Source organism: Engraulis encrasicolus, chromosome 7 (genome assembly GCF_034702125.1).
Source record: "Engraulis encrasicolus isolate BLACKSEA-1 chromosome 7, IST_EnEncr_1.0, whole genome shotgun sequence".
Classification (NCBI taxonomy): Eukaryota; Metazoa; Chordata; class Actinopteri; order Clupeiformes; family Engraulidae; genus Engraulis; species Engraulis encrasicolus.
In genome coordinates this window covers 15,966,464-15,986,694 of record NC_085863.1, presented here as the reverse complement: position 1 = coordinate 15,986,694, position 20,231 = coordinate 15,966,464, and the positions used below count along the sequence as shown (strand labels likewise).

General features: G+C 42.7%; 1 protein-coding gene across 3 annotated transcripts in view; it reads left to right on the top strand.

Moving 5' to 3' along the window:
- pof1b (POF1B actin binding protein) overlaps positions 1-20,231 on the top strand; it is a 39,230-nt gene that overhangs the window by 12,004 nt on the left and 6,995 nt on the right. For 2 of the 3 annotated variants that reach the window (XM_063202952.1, XM_063202953.1), the window contains exons 3-7: positions 9,003-9,235; positions 12,754-12,787; positions 13,118-13,198; positions 14,565-14,657; positions 17,300-17,413. In XM_063202952.1, the coding sequence (XP_063059022.1) occupies positions 9,003-9,235; positions 12,754-12,787; positions 13,118-13,198; positions 14,565-14,657; positions 17,300-17,413 (555 nt within the window). Of the gene's footprint in view, positions 1-9,002; positions 9,236-12,753; positions 12,788-13,117; positions 13,199-14,564; positions 14,658-17,299; positions 17,414-18,999; positions 19,215-20,231 lie in introns of those variants that run through there. The other variant, XM_063202954.1, reaches the window with a different exon arrangement.

Genomic DNA, 20,231 nt, shown 5'->3' with positions numbered 1-20,231 from the left:
ATGCATTCCTGCCTGACAGAGGATATCATTACGTACGTCTCTTCTGGGCTGTTCTACAAAAGAACAGAGTCACTGTAGAACCGCTCCAGGGTTGATCTGACTAATCCAGCATTGGAAGAGAGGAGTTCTGCATGTCTTCAGCATATTCTAGATTTATCTCAGACCCAAATAAGTTAATTAATGCTTCAGTGAGAACAGAACAGAACAGAAGATAAGTTGGTGTGCATCTGTATCTAAAAAACATTAACCGAAAGCATTTAAGAACTTGAAAGTGCTCCTAAGCTTTCTTACCATTGTTCCGGGATTATCACAATTGAGGATTTATTCCAACCAAAACCACAAACCATCTGTACCAGCTCCTCATCATTGGCTTACTCGCTACTCTGGTTGCACAGTCAGATTACAGGTGTAGGCTACAGTTCATGGAAAGAAGGAGAAGGAGGAAATTTGGTTTTGATATTGTAAGTAATTTTCTACAATTTGTAGTAGCCTTAGTTGACAAACAAAAAAAACCTCCTACCTATGTCTTTTTTGTTATGATTAATGTTGCATGGCAGATGAAATATTACCTTTGTTCCATAATGACCCCAATATAATGCTATTATACTTACATAAAACGACTATGACGGTTCAACCATTAGTTTTTTTCTGAATCACGTTTGTTTTATTTTAGATAAGATTAGATTATGTTAGATTCGATTATATAAAACGTTATTGTCTGTTACACATCAAACAGAAAATTGTCTTAGAATGGTAATAGTGTGGGTGGCAGCCAGGGCAGCTTGACCTCTTGTTTGGCACTCGGTGCCTCAGCTATCCCTGGCTCTGTATGGAGTCTGTACCTCCTTACAGCAACCACTTTGTCTTCATTATTCAGGAATTCCATAATTTCCAACCTGTTCATACATATTTAAAACCAGTCTCACTATGCAGATTCTTGTTTTGTTGGCCTTTGCTAGCACCCAGGCTATTAGATTGACACACGTAATGTGATGTGGGCAGGGTGTGAATACTTTTCACTTGGTTCAGTTAGCCTCAGTTCATTAAGTGTATTTCAATGACTTCTGAGAGAGAGAGAGAGAGATTGCACTTCATGTTTTGACTCTTGAGAGGTGGTGTTGTTGTGGTTGTTGTGTTGTTGGTGTATCGGACCTGTTGGGTCAGGGAGTTAATCCACATGTTTCTAACCAGGGGCCTGTACTAAGAAGCCGGTTCAAGAGTTAAAGGGACAGTTTGGTCAATTTCAACATGCAGTTGTAATGCTCACACTACCCTGGACTTGTAAGTACCTGAGATTTTTTTTCCTTCTTCTTCTTCAGCCGTTTCCGAGATCCTGGTCATAGTAATAGGGGAAGCGCTTTGTTTACATAAAAAAAAATATATATATATATTTATTCGCAAAAACATCCAAAAGGTTATAAAACATCAACAGACAACTAGCAAACAGCAGTAACTTTTGGGAAAATATTTGGAGTCGGCCTATGTTTCATTTTTTAAAAATGTAAACAAACGCTGCCCCCATTAGAACTGCTCATATCTCGGAAAGGGCTGAGCCGAAAAATGTGGCATCACCAGGTACTGACAAGTCAAGGGTAGCGTGAGCAATACAACTGCATGTTGAAATTGACCAAACTGTCCCTTTAACCAAGTTAAGTAAAGAGGTAAATAATCTAATAGAAGAGCCTGGAGTCCTCATTTTCTACTTCTTGGTTATAAAAGTGCCTTCCTCATATTTTTCTGTCTCTCTTGGGAAGAAATCACTTGCATTGAAACAGATGGCACACTAAGGAAAGCGATTGCCAAAGCAGTGTGAATCGAACGCCATATCATAAATTGTGTCAATGTTTCTCAATAGTGGAGTTGCACACCATTTTAAACCATTGCAAGACGCCATTGCATAACAGCACCTGTTACAAAAGCATGTTTCTCAGCTGTCACATAGGCCCATATCTCTCATAGGCCTCATTTCTTAAGACTCTAGGCTCTTCTATTAGATGATTTACCTCTTAACTTAACCTTGGTTTACTCCTGAACCAACTTCTTAGTAAGTTACATCCCCCAGCTCTTACTCGTTCTCCACGCGACGCAAAGTCAGCGTTAACATGTGAGGAATGTTCCCACAGTTGACACGCCCGCCAACGAACGCACGCCCGGCTGCTGGTGCATGCTACACACCTACTCTCAAAACAAAGACCTCCATCAGCTCTCTGCTGATTGAAGAGAGCGTTTTATTTGTCTTTCCACATCTTAAGAGCGTTTTATTTATCTTTGCGCATTTTGAACCGTGGTGCAATTATGTAGGTTGCACACCTTTCAGATGTGCATCATGGTTGATTGAAATCTCATGAAATGGTGGCCAATAGGCCTTTGTAACTTATAATGCGTGCTTGCCGCACAATATGATGATGGCTTATTGATCATCAGCAGCCATTTTAGATGTCTGATTATGATTATTGGAATTTTCTGATGTTTCCAAGTGAGGGTTTCTTACTGAAAGCAATAAATATGCACAGAATGCATTTTGAAATTGGAGGAAAACTTGATGGGTGATTATGGGCATGCGTAGCATCCTTTAACCTCATCTTGAAGATGGAAAAATTGATTTTTTTGATGGACTTCAGCAACTCAGTGAAATCTATTGAAAGGTGTTTTACATTTGTATCAATTAGATAGTTCATTCATTCATTCCAGGGCATTCTCCTCTGGAAATGTTGGATGCCAGCTCCAGTTGTTGCATTGAGGCGGACTTGATTAACAAATAGACAATCTAAGTCGCTCTTATCAGTGATACATCTGAAGTATACAGTAATCCTTTCGAGTCACTGCATTCATTTAGAACCCTTTTCCATGCTTAAACACCATCAGTCTGACAGATAGACTCGTGGGTTACATTTGTCAAGAGAACATACACCTGACAAGATACGCGCACGCTCAAACACACACACTCAGTCTCTGGAATCTTGTATGGCGGCTGTGCCGCACCCTTGTATCAGGTCATTGTTGTTTGTTTCGAGGTAATTTTCAGGAGACAGTTGCAGTCTTTAGTGTTGAGATCACTTGAACCTGCCAGCAGTTTAAAAGCAGTGTTACATTCACATGCTTGTTATCAGCTCATGTAAGACACATGGCAATCATCAGTTGAGAGCTCTCAGTTGAACTTGAGAGAGACACACACAGAAAGGTTTCAATTCAGATGTGGAAACTTCAGTTTTATTTATAAAGGTGCTCGATTAGTGTTGAAATGCCATGCAAAGGAAAACTTTAACATGTGAGAAGCTACAGGGAGCTTCCTTTCTTTGCCTGAATTAAGTCCTCTCCTGTGATGCACCAGATTATGAAGGACATTTTCTATGTTTTAATTTCAACCCTACATTTGCTGCTGATAATGATCATGATCTGAGGCACCACATATCGAAGTAATTTAATATTCCCAGTTGTGTAAGGCTATATGAGAAGTAATTTTAGATGAAACTGACAAAGAACACAGGAGCCAGGAGCCATTTTAGTCCCAGTCTGAAGAGGCATGAGGTAAGCTGGAGCCTGCTGTGCTCTCCCTAAATGACCTGGGGTTGCACTAGGAACTTCCCTGGCTGAGATGAGGAGGCACTTTCTTCTCAGTGTGTATGTTTTTTTTTTTAAATGAAATCAGACGGTAGAGGTTGAACCCTGAGGAGGGGTGTGGGTGTGTGTGCGCCTAGTGTGCAGTGCGCACGCATGCATTTATGTGTCAGAATGTGTGCGTGAGTGTGAGTATGTATACATGTACGTATGCTTGTGTGTGTGAGTGTGTGTGTGTGTGTGTGTGTGTGTGTGTGTGTGTGTGTGTGTGTGTGTGTGTGTGTGTGTGTGTGTGTGTGTGTGTGTGTGTGTGTGTGCGTGCGTGCGTGCGTGCGTGTGTGTGTGTGTGTGTGTGTGTGTGTGTGTGTGTGCGCATGCACGCTCATGCAGTGCGTGCCTGTGTGTGTGTATTTGTGTGTGACACAGGCCATTGAACTGAAGTTGTTTGTATCATCACGTTATTATTTGGCGCCACTGGTCAGACGGCATATCCTAGCACTCGCCTCTTTGAGATGAGCAGTGAAATTGAGCCCCAGCATTAGGCAGAAGCGCCAGAAGAGCCTCTTCCAAACAGCTCTGTACCCACTGCTGTCAGTGGCCTGGTAACATCAAGAGACACGCCGGGGGCAACCAGACAGAGATACGAGATGTGTTACAGGGCCAGCTGTGGTATTATGATAAGGGAGTTGGACCCATTACCAAATGGTGGTGTGGTTGATCCACTGACAGGTACAAAAAGGTATGTGAGTGGGTGTTTGTGCAGCCCTGCCCACATACACAGCCGCCACAGATGAAGTGTTGCCCTTGAGCAAGGCACCCAGACCCAGCCGAACCCTCACATCACCACCCAGCCGAACCCTCACATCACCACCCAGCCGAACCCTCACATCAACCACCCAGCCGAACCCTCACATCAACCACCCAGCCTAACCCTCACATCACCACCCAGCCTAACCCTCACATCACCACCCAGCCGAACCCTCACATCACCACCCAGCCGAACCCTCACATCACCACCCAGCCGAACCCTCACATCACCACCCAGCCGAACCCTCACATCACCACCCAGCCGAACCCTCACATCAACCACCCAGCCGAACCCTCACATCAACCAAGCACTGGATTAATGGCACCAATTCTGAGTGTGAGTGTGTGTGTGTGTGTGTGTGTGTGTGAGTGAGTGAGTGAGTGAGTGAGTGAGTGAGTGAGTGAGTGAGTGAGTGAGTGAGTGAGTGAGTGAGTGAGTGAGTGAGTGTGTGTGTGTGTGTGTGTGTGTGTGTGTGTGTGTGTGTGTGTGTGTGTGTGTGTGTGTGTGTGTGTGTGTGTGTGTGTGTGTGTGTGTGTGTGTGTGTGTGTACGGTACCTAGATGCATGAAATGCAGAGGTCAAGAGGTCAAGTGTACCCCCCCCCCCCAAGGACAATAATAAAAAGTAAACTTCAAACGAGAAGCAGGAAAGATCAGTGGATCACAGGGAAGCTGAAGTCTACATAAGAGATGAGGTTTGGTACTGGAATAAGCTAGCAAGCCTCTGCACTCTGCAGAAACAACAGAACAATAACCAAGGGCTGCACAATACCTACATGTTGTTTTAGCGAAAGGTGGACAAACCGGCTTGAGACGGCAAATATGTTTTTGTTTCGTTCAGCAAATATGTTTACTATTACACACGATATGTCAGCTTTGATTACAATACCAGAAATGAATGAGAATATTCAAAAGCAATTAAGCTAGAATTTGTGTTGCGTAATTAAGTCTAGCTAGTCTAATGAATTGGCTGTGACAAATACTGTATGTAGCAGCCTGTAGCAGGACTGTAACTCTCTGTAGGCCTACCTATTATGTTCCCTTCTGGTCTCAAAACGGACTCTGCATCTGGTTTAAAAAGATATCCCTAAGGTGAGCATAACATAAAGCTCACAATGGTGTTGTAAATGCCATGTGAAAGGGCTGCCATATAATAAGACATTCAGGTAGTCAAAAACGAGCACAAAAAGGTTGCACTTGTGTACAATTTCACAACCCTCACATCACCCAGCCTAACCCCACATCATCACCCACCCTAACCCCCACATCATCCAGCCTAACCCCCACATCATCCAGCCTAACCCCCACATCAGTCAACCTGACCCCCCACATCATCCAGGCTCTGGATTAATGGCACCTCCCTCCCTCCCCTGCTCTGGGTATATGTGCCCTGCTGGGATTGTTCACTCAGAGAGACATAACTCAGGAAGAATAATTGTGTGTGGGTGCATTTGGGAGAGAGAATGTGAAAGTGAGACAGAAGTGAGAGAGAAGTAGTGTGTGCATGTGTGCGTGCGTGCGTGCGTGCGTGCGTGCATGTGTGCTTGCACCTACCCCCCACATGCATGAAATGCAGAGGTCAAGTGGTCAAGTTTTCTCCCCCCAAGGACAATAATAAAAAGGAAACTTCAAAAGAGAAGCAGGAAGGATCAGTGGAGCACAGGGAAGCTAAAGTCTGCAGAAAAGATGAGGTGGTTTGGCACTAGAATAAGCTAGCAAGCTAACAAGCAATCTGCAGAGACAACAAGACAATAGCCCAGCAGTACTGTACGATGCATGTTGTTTTAGCGAAAGGTGGACAAACCGGCTTGAGAAAGCAAATATGTTTTTTGTTTCGTTCAGCAAATATGTTTTCCTCTACTATTACACAGGACATGTCAGCTTTGACTACAGAAATGAATGAGAATCTTCACATTCACAAGCAAAAGAGATACACCTAATTAAGCTAGAAGTTGTGTTACGTAATTAAGTCTGGCTAGTCTAATGAATTGGCCATGACAAATACTGTATGTAGCAGCCTGTAGCAGGACTCTCTGTAGGCCTACCTATTATGTTCCCTTCTGGTCTCAAAACTGACTCTGCATCTGGTTTAAAAAGATATCCCTAAGGTGAGCATAACATAAAGCTCACAATGGTGTTGTAAATGCCATGTGAAAGGGCTGCCATATAATAAGACACTCAGGTAGTCAAAAACGAGCACAAAAAGGTTGCACTTGTGTTCAATTTTATACCCCTCATGAGAAATGTCAATTTCTGGGGTATTATTTTTCTGTCCTTATTCATAGTATAAGTTTCCTGAACAGACAGGCAGTCTTTTGTGTTTGCCACAGGAGTTCCCTCTGCTCTGTCAGCTGCAGGGTTGCCAGATGAGGCTGATGATTTCCAGCCCAAAAAATTTCAAAGCCCGCCTAGAAGCACAAAATCCTGCCCAATTCTATTGATTTCTATGGTAAAAATTGGGCGGGTTTTTCTGCTAAATGGCATTTTTACCTGCACACGGCCATCCTAACCAGCCCAATTGGGCGGGAAACAGCCCAATCTGGCAACACTGGTCAGCTGTGCTCCGGCCCACGCCCACCCAGTAGCGAGAGTGCAGGCCCTTGGCTGAGTAATGACAACACGGGCCATTTGACAGGGAGAGGCCCTACTCCATGCCTGTCTTTCAATGCGTGGCGTGTTGTGTGTGTGTGTGTGTGTGAAAGTGACAGCACGTTATGTAAGAATTGCATACAACTTTGACCCTGCGTTATCAGTGCTGTCTGTCAGTGTGGCGTGCTACGGTCTATGGGCATGCATATACGTACGGTGTCTCGTCTGTGTAGAGATTGAGCAGGGGGGAAAGGATTTGTTGTGGGCGTCAGGCAGATGTCGTAAGAATCAAGTTTTGTCAAGATAAGCCATGTTTATTTATAGGACATTTCAGAGACAGAGTCAGCTCATAGTTCATGATGATACACATATGCGTCAGTGTGTGTCAGTTTTATGTGTTTAAAATGGCAGATAGGTCAGCTACTTAGGTTCAGTAGAGGGTCAGTTCACATTCCATTGTCCATCATGACTGATCCTCCCATCGCAGGTGTCTGAACGTCCATCACACATCATCACATGTTAATCTGCTGATTTTCTGCTGAAGTGTCGTCAATCGCACAGTCATTTCTGACAATTTGGCGTTTTTGGATTTGGATTTGGCAATTGACGATTGACGATTGTGATGATTTGCTGGAGGGAGATTCCTGCTGAGACCTGTGGCAGTGAACCCGTTCTCTGAGTACGGCAGTGCCAATTTCACCTCCATGCTAGCAGTTAACATTGAGTCCTATGAGACCAGCTGGTGGCTAACTGGTCTCATAGGAGTCCATGTTAACTGCTAGCTTGGGGGTAAAATTTGCACTGCCGTACTCAGAGAAGGGTCCAAAGTACGGGAGAAAGGTAAAACTCAATTATTTAACTCAAGGGGATGTGTAATATGAGCTCATTTCCAAAAAATGGGACAGTATCACTTTAAATTTGCTACACCATTAAACAGTTAACTCCCGGACAGATAGGGACATAGAGAGATAGGAATGGTGAGATATTTCTGATCTCTCCATTCAGCATACTGGAGATATGTGATCCTTCTCTTCTGTAACCTGCTATCACTGACTATCACTCTTCACTGACTCACCTGCTAGTCTGTGGCTGTATCAGTGCCGTTGCACGTAACCAGTATTGTGTAATTACTGTTTTCACCTTATTGCTTTTAAAAATGGTCATTTTGCACAGTGAATCATTTTCCAGTGTAAAGAATCATCTCATCAAGTCATTAGATGATTAAATTAGTTTTCTCGTGGTCACCCTTCAGGGTTGGTAGGGATGACTTCTCTGCATCTGCATGGCCACTGGGACTTGACTTTTTAGCCTGTTGTGTTGTTTTTGGTACGAGCCTAGAAAAAAAAAATCTTATGTCACCTGCCTTTTGAAACAAAGTTATATGATTATTCATAGCTACAGTTAGGGCTGCACGATTATGGAAAAAAATCATAATCACGATTATTTTGGTCAAAATCATAATCACGATTATTGATTTTTGCTGATTTTTTGAAAATTATAACAAGATGAAATATAACCAAGAATGAATTGCATACGGGATGAGCAAAATAAAATGAATTGTAATAATTATGTAAAGTCAATAGCATGAAACTTAAGTGGACATATTTCTGTCCAGAAACACCAGCCTGTCAGTATGTTCTGGCTTCAAGGACGCTCTCAAAAGTAGGTCACTATTGCCACGATTAAATCACGATTAAAATCATGAGTTCGATTTCACTATTTTATCACGATTTTGATTATTTTTCAATTAATTGTGCAGCCCTAGCTACAGTACATTTGATAGATTTATCTTGTGTTTGTAATTCCACTGACTCTCCTCTCCTCACCTCTCCTCCCCTCCCCTTTCATCTCCTCTCCTCTCCTCTCTTCTACACACCTCCTCTCCTCTCCTCACCTCACCTCACCTCTCCTCACCTCTCCTCTCCTCTCCTCTCCTCTCCTCTCCTCTCCTCTCCTCTCCTCTCCTCTCCTCTCCTCTCCTCTCCTCCTCTCTCCTCTCCTCTCCTCTCCTCTCCTCTCCTCTCCTCTCCTCTCCTCTCCTCTCCACAGGTAGAGGTGGTGAACACCTCCTCCTCCACCACCATCAATAGCACTGTGGTGCAGGAGGAGAGCCTGGTTCAGCAGCTGTCTCGTGTGGAGGTGAAGGCCGAGTTGCCCGAGCCGGAGCCGCCCGCCCCCAAGCTGGACACGCGCTACTTCGGGGAGCTGCTGGCGGAGGTGTACCGCAAGAACTGCGACATCCACTCCTGCATCTCCGAGCATGTGTCCAAGATACGCGGACGGTAGGGAGCAGTATAGCAAAATACTCTTCACTTGGATGATTACACTGCTACACATGACTTTACATTATATATAGTAACATTGAATGCATATCCACTCCTGCATCTCCGAGCATGTGTCCAAGATACGCGGACAGTATGGGGCATTACACTAGCCTGGTTTTACCAGACCACATTAGTTACTTCGTTATTTCATGTTTGGTCTGGATCTTCGATGCCCTGGAGTGCGCTGGTTTGAAATGAGTGGACCAATCACTGACAGTTGCCATTCGTGATGTATGTTGTTATGCGCTGGCTTATTGGCCCAATTGTGTCCGCTTACGGTGCATACACACCGCAAGCGCGGACGTCCACTTAACGTCCACTGGACGTGTCCGTTATCAGTCCGAAACGGTTAGAATACATGTATGCAAATCATGCCTTACGCACAGGTGTGCGGTGTGAGCGCGGCGCATGCCGCATAGAACTCGAGTCTATTTTCTTGCGCGGACGTCCGCGTTCAATGTGCGGGCTCCATTGAAAATGAATGGCTGCTGCCCGCGGATAGAACGTGGACGCTGACTGTGCGGTGTGCAAGGCAGCCCGTGAACCTCTCTGACTCCCGATGCTCCCGGACACGTTCAGTGAACGCGAATATCTTGGTGTGCATGTACCGTTATTGGCCCAATTTTGCCAGCTGTCTGGTGGTCTTTGCAAACCCCCCACAGAGAAGCGTAATCAGACCATTTGTGAATTACCAAGTAATTTTGATGAAGCCATTGATGCTGTGTATGTGCAGCATTAACCCATGCACCAGAAGCTGCATATACACAACATTCAGGCTGATGAGACACTTTATTTTAGGGATACATCTATAAGCACTAATACATACAATGTTATTGCCTGCATAAGTTATTTGTAAGGCATGTACTAAGCAAGTGCTAAGGCCTATAGGTCCTTACTAAGGTTACATTGATAATAAATCCCTTACTGTGCATGAACAAGACATTTGCGAATACATGCCTAACAAATGTTTGATTTTGCGTTGTACATGCCTTACAAGTTACTTATACAGGCACATTGTATGTATTAGTGCTAATAGATGTATCCCTAAAATAAAGTGTTACCAAGATTTTTTAATTACATATGTATGTTACAGCTGAATAAACATATTCTACTGCAAGATGAGGCTCTTAGCTTTTAAATGCAACTTATATCATGTTTTTATGTGCTTCGGAGGCTTCAGAGAACACCTTTTCCCAAAAAGAGAGGTTAAGCAGACATTTTTTGAAGGTGCTTCAGGCCAAGATAGGTACTGGGGTTGACGAGTCCTCCTTAGCTTACCGTTTTACACCTGAACTCAGAATCTGCCAACATTATGCTATTATTACAATCAACTAAACGGTTAAGGTTATTCAGCTTTCAAAGGAAATATAGAAGAATTTCAACTATTGAATGCATATCCTCCAGCATCTCGGATCATGTGGCCAAGATAGACGAATTGAACACTAATTAACTGCACATAGCTTTAAAACATTTTTTTTGATTTATAGCTTTTGTAAGACTATTACAGTTTTTTCTGATCGTTAAAACTCATTTTTTTGTAACTTAAGCTGTTTTTGTAGAACTCTTCACAGAAATGCAGCAACCTCTCACCAAATCAGCAAAACTGTGTAGATAGATACGTACATTGCAAAACACAGCACAGCTTACTTAACTCTACTCACAGCTAACAATTAAATGTTTTTGTGCCAAATCGTTAACACGTCCATCACATTACTAGGACATGTTGCAGCAAGTGAAGACAGTGAAAATTAAAAACACACTTTGACTCTTGGTTCCCTGTTCAAAAATGTAATTTTGTGGAGGTTAGCAGTCTAGGAGTGTGTTCATCATTTGGAAATTGTGTGTAAAGCTATAAAACGTATATTTTGCAATGTAGTATTTGTTATACATTGCAAACCAGTGCAGTGCAATCCAGTTTTTGTGCTTCTGTTTGGCAGATTTGGTTATAAGTTTGGGCGTCTGTGTGAAGAGTTCCGCAAAAGCAGCAAAAAAATGTGTTTTAGCGAACAGAAAAAAACTGTGAATGAGTATCCACTCCTGTGTCTAAGAACATATGGCCAAGTTAAGTGGATGGTAGGGGCATTACACTATGATGAACTTCTTGTTGTCTTTGTTAAACTATTTAATGCATATCCACTCCTGTGTTTCACAGATAGGCAGACAAGTAGAGGCGTTACACTACTTTGCATAAGCTTATATGATGAACTCATGCCTTTGTTAAACTATGGAATGCACACACCACTCCTTTGTCTCAGAGCATGTGGCCAAGTCACGTGTACGTTAGGGGCAATAAACTACATTACATTATACTTTTATTGGAGGTTAGAGTTCTTGTTGCCGTTTACTAAACTATGTAATGCGTAACCACTTTTGTGTCTCAGAGCATTTGGATAAGATACATGGAGGCTAAGGGCATTACATTAAACTACATTACATAACATGGTGACCTTCTGGTAGCTTAGCTTAGCTAAATTATTGAATGCACATCCACTCTTGTGTCTGAGAATATATTGGCTAAATAGGTCAGCACTTTAATGTCTTTCACAAACACTCACGAGTGGTGTGAACTTTTGACATTTTCTAGAAATTTCACTCGGAAGCCATAAACCGTTAAGAAGCCATACATTTTGTAACTTGTGCACGTCCCTGAAGGTTATTGTAGGAGAAACTGTGAAATGGCTTGTTGTTACCACGCATTCATGTCTACACAAGCTAAAATAATAGTCCGTACTATTAGTTCAATGACATCTGTGAGTGCTGTGGTGAATGATAATTGAAACTGAAAATTTGAGACTTCGCAAACCTGTTTCCCACACCCTTCACCTCTCCTGACAGTAGAATATTGATCTCAAGCCATGACTCAATATGCAAACAGAAGGGGGTGAAAAGCAGTGTTGCCAGATGGAAAATGCTGAATTACTGACCAAAGCCTCAGAATTATCGTTTTTGGGGGCTATTTGGGAGGAAATTATCGTACAAGACCCAGATTGTTGTTTCAAGGCATCAAAATGAACTGAATGACAACTCTGAAATTATCATACATTGTGTTTTTTTGATCGTACAGAGGACAAAGTGGCCAAAATTATGGTACAAATACGATAATTACGGTACATCTGGCAACACTGGTGAGAAGCTAAAGCTGCTAGCATATTAGCAAACACCTCAAAGCACATTCCTCTTCTCCTGTAAACCAACGCCAGGTTGTGATTTACAGTTGTACTGTACACCACCACACCTATTTTATTGCACTTTTAACCCCAGCGCTCTCTCTCTCTCTCTCTCTCTCTCTCTCTCTCTCTCTCTCTCTCTCTCTCTCTCTCTCTCTCTCTCTCTCTCTATCTATCTATCTATCTATCTATCTATCTATCTATCTATCTATCTATCTATCTATCTATCTATCTATCTATCTATCTATCTATCTCAACCTCCTCCTCAACCCCCCTCTGTCCTCCTGTGTTTGCTTGCTGTTTTCACAGGAAACACCTTTCGGATGTCACCGTTGATCATAAGGTAGGGTGTGGCTCACTTACTCACTCAGCAACTGTGACCATAGTAGCCTAATACTGCATGCTGGTTCTTGCCAAAGTGATTGCATCCTAAGTGTGTGTGTGTGTGTGTGTTTGCGTGCGTGCGTGCGTGTGCATGTGTGCGTATGCGTGTGTGTGTGTGCTTGCGTGCGTGCGTGCCTGCGTGCGTGCGTGCTTGCGTGCGTGCGTGCATGCATGGGTGCGTGCGTGCGTGCGTGTGCATGTGTTTGTGTGTGTTTGCGTACGTGCGTGCGTGTGCATGTGTGCATATGCGTGCGTGCGTGTGTGTGTGTTCTCTGGTGTCATCCTCCAGGTGGATAGGCAGGATGTGGAGGCCTTGATTCCCAAAGGCATGTCTGAGCTGACGAAACAGCAGATCCGGTATCTGTTGCAGGTTAGTAGCCTACTCCTTTTCCCTATACGGTAAGGATGAGTATGACTGAGACTGGGCAGGTCAGGGCTGATGTCGATGAGTTCATCTGATGAGATACACTACAGTCATAGCAGGAAAGGTTGTGCTCATTCCAAGTCAAGTCAAGTCAAGTCAATTTTATTTATAAAGCACTTTAAAATACAACAGAGGTGGACTTGAAAGGAATCTTTCAACCTTAGAAAACATAGACATACTTGAGGACATAGGACAAAATAAAGAAGAAAAATCACAATCAATAAGATCTAAAAACTGAGCATCATGTAGAACAAAAAGGGGGGGGGGGGTTATGTTATAGGGCAAACCATAAAAGGACAGTTTCATAACGACACATTTTAAAAATAAGAAAAAATATAAGAGCTAAGGGGATGATCAACATTTAAGAAGAAAAAAAAAAAGAATAAAAATAGAAATAGATAGATAAATAACTAGGTGCATACACAGAGGTCATACAGTGTTAAAAGCTAATGCATAAAAGTGAGTTTTAAGGTGAGTTTTAAAAGCAGCTAGGGAAGGGGACAGGCGGATATGGAGTGGCAGGTCATTCCACAGTTTGGGGCCCATTACAGCAAAAGCTCTGTCTCCTCTGGTTTTCAAACTGGAGCGTGGTACAATTCCACACTTAAGTGCACAGCAACACATCAGTCCATGATGCTAAATGTCTGCACACCTTTTTTACTATGTGGCTGTGTGTGTTTTGTTGCAAAAAGTAATGATATTTGAACCATGTCAGATCCTGGTTTGGTTTCATTCCATGAAATAAAAAATGGAAAAAAGATTGTAAGTGTGCAGCTGTTTTCTGACTGGATTGTTGGTGTGAGATTTAGGAGCATGATCCCAGGATTCCAAATGTATCAACTTCACGATTATTTTTGTAAATGTATCTTCAGTACCTTGAACTTAACATGGTGGCAGGCAGTACAAAATCAAATGTCAAGTTTGGATATGTGTGAGATAACAGGTGTTTACAGCTACAATCACAGGCACGTCAGATCAATAACACTTCTGCAGAGATGACAGCCCTCTGGGTGGTCTCACCCTTTGCTCTTCCCCCTCTCACCAAAGCTATACGATGATGTTTTGAAGGCTTTATCTTTATCAGTTATAGGATGCAGTATATTACACTATACTGTAGATATGTATTATTAGTCAAATTCATATTTGTAATAACTTGAATTGCATTCGTTGCACAAATAATTATTTCACAAATCCTCATACCTCTGTCTCATGCTTGCTCTGGCAGCAGTTGCTCATTGACTTGAAATTGAATAGTGAAGCAAACAAACAAACATTCAAGCCAACCATGTCCTCCTCTCCCGGCTCCCCTTAGACGCGTCTGACGGCGGATAAGACCATGCGCCTACTCCTCACCACCTTCAGCAGCCTGAGAGAGGAGCTGCTCCACATGCAGGATGACCTGAGGGTGAGTCTGTTGTCTTTGCTTAGATCCCCCTTTCACCACTTTTTAATCCATTCTTTTACTTATTTACAACCGGTATGACATTTCATTCATTCCCTTGTGTTCTTTTTTTTTATTATTATTTAACAAAGGACTTCTCTCTTTTAGCCAACATGTGGCTGGTGGATGGTGCAAATTCCACCTGTGGCTGTGTAGTGATAACCAGACTTTCCCACACCACCATTTGAGGTTCACTAAAGTCAGAGCCATCTCTGAATGAATGAGCCAATCAGGATTTGCCTCGTGGGATTTCCCATAGATGGGCGGCTGCGTTTTGGCTCTTCTTCCTCCTGTCGATCTCAGCTGTGTCACAGAGCCATCTAATAACAGAGTTGCGCAAACCGGGGACCAGGAAGTCGGTTGGTGATGTGATTCGCGTAGATTAAAATGTTTCTTAACAGTAAACTTCTGTTCGTTGGAAACTAACACAGAACCATCACATACCAAACAAAGATGAAGTACAAACAAATTACATGACCTTTACCACATTTTCTGTGTTATACCGCCACCTCCTGGAACTAAGTAACTTCTAATAGAACTAAAGTCAATGGGGATTTCCATGTTAACTCTCCGTGAGGCTCCATGAGAGCCGCCATTGCTGTGGAAAGATTGGTCCATAGAGGTCTATGGGAGTGGCGTAACTCTGTTATTAGATGGCTCTGCTGTGTCACAGGTCAAGGTCAATATGAGTGGCTGAAGTGGCACGTTAATAAAGATGACGGAGAGATTGTTTATCCAATCACATGCAAGCATTTTTGACAATATAAGGGGAATCTTTCGCCTGCATGTCGATTGTGGGGGATACCTACATATCGTTGTGAAGACAAAGTTGAAACATACCAGCTGGCAAGAGTCAGCTTAGTGTAGTGAAACCATTCAGCCCAAACTTGCCAACACAAGGGGGCGATATAAAGAATCGCACAGTTTTTCACGATGAAAGCCGCAGGCTTTTTTCATTCAGAACATTTAACATTCCTTGCCAGCTAGTGACCTGGAACACTATTGAATGACTGTCAGGTCAGGACTAATGTTCTGTGGCTGATGCTCAAGTGTCATTCATAGTTAAGCTTCCATTGCAAAAAAAAGAAAAGAAATTGCTATACTTGCACTGCCGTGCTTAAGCTGCCATACTTAAGATAGTATTAACTAAAGAGGGTTGTTTTGGGGCTTAGGTTTATCCACTCAAGACAAGACTGACAAGTTCATGAAAAGGAAAGTGTTGGAAACTGGGGCATGGTAGATTTTCATGGGGGCGTGTTTGCCCTTGATTTGAAGATGGCAGAAATGACAGCTGGACGCAAAACATGTTTTGTTATGGTGCTTGATTTTGTTAAGATGCTTCCCTTTCAAGGAGGTTGTTGATTGGCAGGCTTATAATGAGGGTTCCTCTTTACTTACTGCAAAAAGCATGTGTGTCTTCATCTGCACACCTGCTCCTTGATATCTTGACCAAACTAGTTTCTCAGGAAGTTGATGAGTATTCACTGGAACTGTGTGCCCTGGCAGGCAACTAGGTGTTTTGTTTGCCGTGGCTGAAGCGTAGCAATGTTTGGACACCCCCCACTTCCATGATAGAGAATCAACCAAGTGTTATTGGACTACAGACAGGGCTTCCCTTGTATTTCAGACGAACACGTTAAATGTAAAAACAGCACACACACACACACACACACACACGCACACACGCACACACGCACACACGCACACACACACACACACACACACACACACACACACACACACACACACACACACACACACACACACACACACACACACACACACACACACACACACACACACACACACACACACACACACACACACACACACAAAGTCCACTAGAGTTTGAGGTCTCTTGTATTCTATGAGAGTCACTGATCGGAGATGAGTTTGTCACTCTGTGAGTTGTCAAGTCGAGTACTTTATTGTCAAAGATCTATGTAACAGAGTTAGCACAGAAGTTTGAAATTGTGTTTGACCACTCTAAAGACATTGACAATACTCTCACTCACTCACTCACTCACTCACTCACTCACTCACTCACCACACACACACACACACACACACACACACACACACACACACACACACACACACACACACACACACACACACACACACACACACACACACACACACACACACACACACACACACACACACACACACACAGACAAACACACACACACACATTCTCATACATGAATTTGCAATTCTCACTCTGTGAGTTGTCACTCTCTGTGTAGTCACTGTGTGGCCTTTGAACATTCTCAGCCAGTGATGCAATGTGGCACCGTACATATGTGGTACCACTAAACCTGTTTCAACGAGCAACCAGTTGAGATTTAAATGTGATAACCCAAGACTGCGATAGGGGTCTCAGAAATGAAGCAACTTGGATGGGTAGCAAGCAGAGCATACAGAAAGAGAAAGAAAGCACGTTTGTGTGGTGGTTACACGACTCAAAGGGATGTGTTCCTTCACGCCCAATAATTCCTGCGGTATGATTGTTAACAGAGTGGAGTTATTATTTGTCTTCAAACGGGGCCGTGTGTGCACACCTTTAATCTCGGGGGCTTACCTGCGCTTATCCCTCCCTGCAGCGCTTGGAGAGCGAGAAGGAGGAGGTGGAGAGGAATCTGAGCTTCAAGTCGGACCAGGCCCTGCAGTACGACCGCCTCATCGAGAGCCTGAGAGACAACAACCGGCAGCTACAGGTAAAATGGTGTGGTACTTCTGGCATTGTTGCCCATCGAACTTCAATTTGAAGTTGAATTTGAATACAATTTGAAGCCAATGTATATAGACTATTAGTGCTCTAAATTAACACCAGCCAACCAACCAAATGCTGGAGAAAATGTTGTTTTGGCTATTAGAAAAGAAAACTGACTGGCCACTTTGACCCAATTGCTGTGCATTTGGCCAGTTGGATTACAGTAACATCTACAAGTACTAGCCATTTTGGCTGGTGGTGAGAGCTTAATTCAGAGCCCTGTAGACGTACTAGAAGTTAAAAAGCCTTTATTTAGAAGACCCCAGTCTGTTTCGGCAGTCCCGCCCTCTTCAGGGAGGCCCACCTTTGCAATAAAGGCATTTAAGTTTTTGTAATGGAGAATGCCTTGGATTTCTCTCTGTTTGTGCATCTTCAGTTTTCCCCATGCAGAGAGCACCTCAACCACAGTTTCTCTGATGATACATAGTCCATACACACTGCAAGCACAGGCGAAACGTGAGTTTCTCAAAAGAGAAGCTGTTAGCCTGTTAGCAACTTCGGTAGTTGCCAATGGGAAAATGCATTGAAAACAACAAAGTAGCTAATGTAGTAAGCAGTTCACCCCTCTGTTGCCCAGGAAGAGATAGGAGAAAAATTGGGTCCTGATTACATTGTTTTTGTAGTATTAGGTGGGGGGCCGCTTGCGATAACTTTGTCTTGGGCCCAGTCAAGGCTGTCAGTGGCCCTGCCTATCTCCCTCTATGTCAGTGGTTCCCAAACTTTTTTGCCCCGCGCACCCCCTTTCACATTTCAATGTGGTTCGCGCAACCCCTAAGCAACCGCACATTTTGGGTGATCTTGATTTCCAATCGATCTGATGTTTTTTTCTGCCATAATTACAATGGAACTTATTGCATGACAAGTCTATGAGTTAAAAATTACACTTCAGATGGATCCTTCCAGGATACAATTCATAAAACAATTAAAACTACCTGACGTTCATTAATGCTGGATAAAAAAACACACATATCCATCCTTGCTCTATGCTGGATAAAAAACACACATATCCACCCTTGCTCTATTCACCCCAGGGGTGCACGCACCACAGTTTGGTAAAACCCTGCTCTATGTAATTACCTACAGTCTCCTCTATTATATACGTTTCCTCACTCTACTGTATGTTATGAACTCTAGTCTCCGTACTTCTAAACTCTCCCCCGTGTCCCCCTTCTACAGATGGCATTAGAGGCAAATATAAATGTGACCACATGCAGGAAACAGGCCACAAGTAAGCCCAGGGGGCATATGCCAACACTGCTCCAGAGACTGTAACTAATACCCTGTACTTAAAATAAATATAAGTTGCTTTGGCTAAAAAGCGTCTGCTAAGTGTAACTTGTTTACTTTTTGCTACTTTTTAATGCATTGTCCTCTTCTTTACTCTTTGTAGGACAATGCTATCAGTGTTGCAACTGTACACTGTGCCTTACCCTCTTCTTGTTTAAATTGCTCCTTGCAAGTCGCTTTGAACAAAGGCGTCTGCTAAATACTAATGTAATGTAAATGTAATGTAACGTAATGTCTCCATAGGCGACTCTGAAGGAGACGAGCAGCTCGCAGCGCAGCCTGGAGCAGGAGAACGACATGCTCAGACAGAAGGTAATACAATATACAATACAATATAAAATACAATACTGCAAGAAGGCACTGGAGCAGGAGAACGACATGCTCAGGCAGAAGGTAATACAATATACAATATAAAATACAATACTGCAAGAAGGCACTGGAGCAGGAGAACGACATGCTCAGGCAGAAGGTAATACAATATACAATATACAATACAATACTGCAAGAAGGCCCTGGAGCAGGAGAACGACATGCTCAGGCAGAAGGTAATACAATACACAATACAATATACAAGACAATATACAATATACAATACAATATAAAATACAATACAGCAAGAAGGCACTGGAGCAGGAGAACGACATGCTCAGGCAGAAGGTAGAGCACAGTAAAATGCAGTACAATGCAATATACAATATACAATATGCAATACAATACTGCAAGAAGGCCCTGGAGCAGGAGAACGACATGCTCAGACAGAAGGTACAGCACAGCACAGTACCGTACAATACAATGCCATATACAATACACAATATACAATATAAAATACAATACTGCAAGAAGGCACTGGAGCAGGAGAACGACATGCTCAGGCAGAAGGTACAGCACAGTACAGTACAATACAGCACAATATACAATACAATACAATGCAATAAAAAATACAGTACAGTACAGTACAATACAGCACAATGTACAATACAATAAAATGCAGTACAATGCAATAAAATACAGTACAGTACAATACAATATACAATACAGTGCAGTATAATACAATACAGTACAGTACAATATACAGTACAATACAGTACAATGCAATAAAAATACAGTACAATACAATATACGATACAGTACAGTACAGTACAGTACAATACAATACTGCAAGAAGGCCTTGGAGCAGGAGAACGACATGCTCAGGCAGAAGGTGCAACACAAAACAGTACAATACAGCACAATATACAATACAGTACAGTATAATACAATACAGTACAATGCAATAAAAATACAGTACAATACAATATACAATACAGTACAATACAGTACAGTACAATGCAGTACAATGCAATAAAAATACAGTATAATACAATATTCAATACAGTACAATACAGTACAGTACAAGACAATACTGCAAGAAGGCACTGGAGAAGGATAACGATATGGTCAGGCAGAAGGTACCGTACAATACAATATACGATACA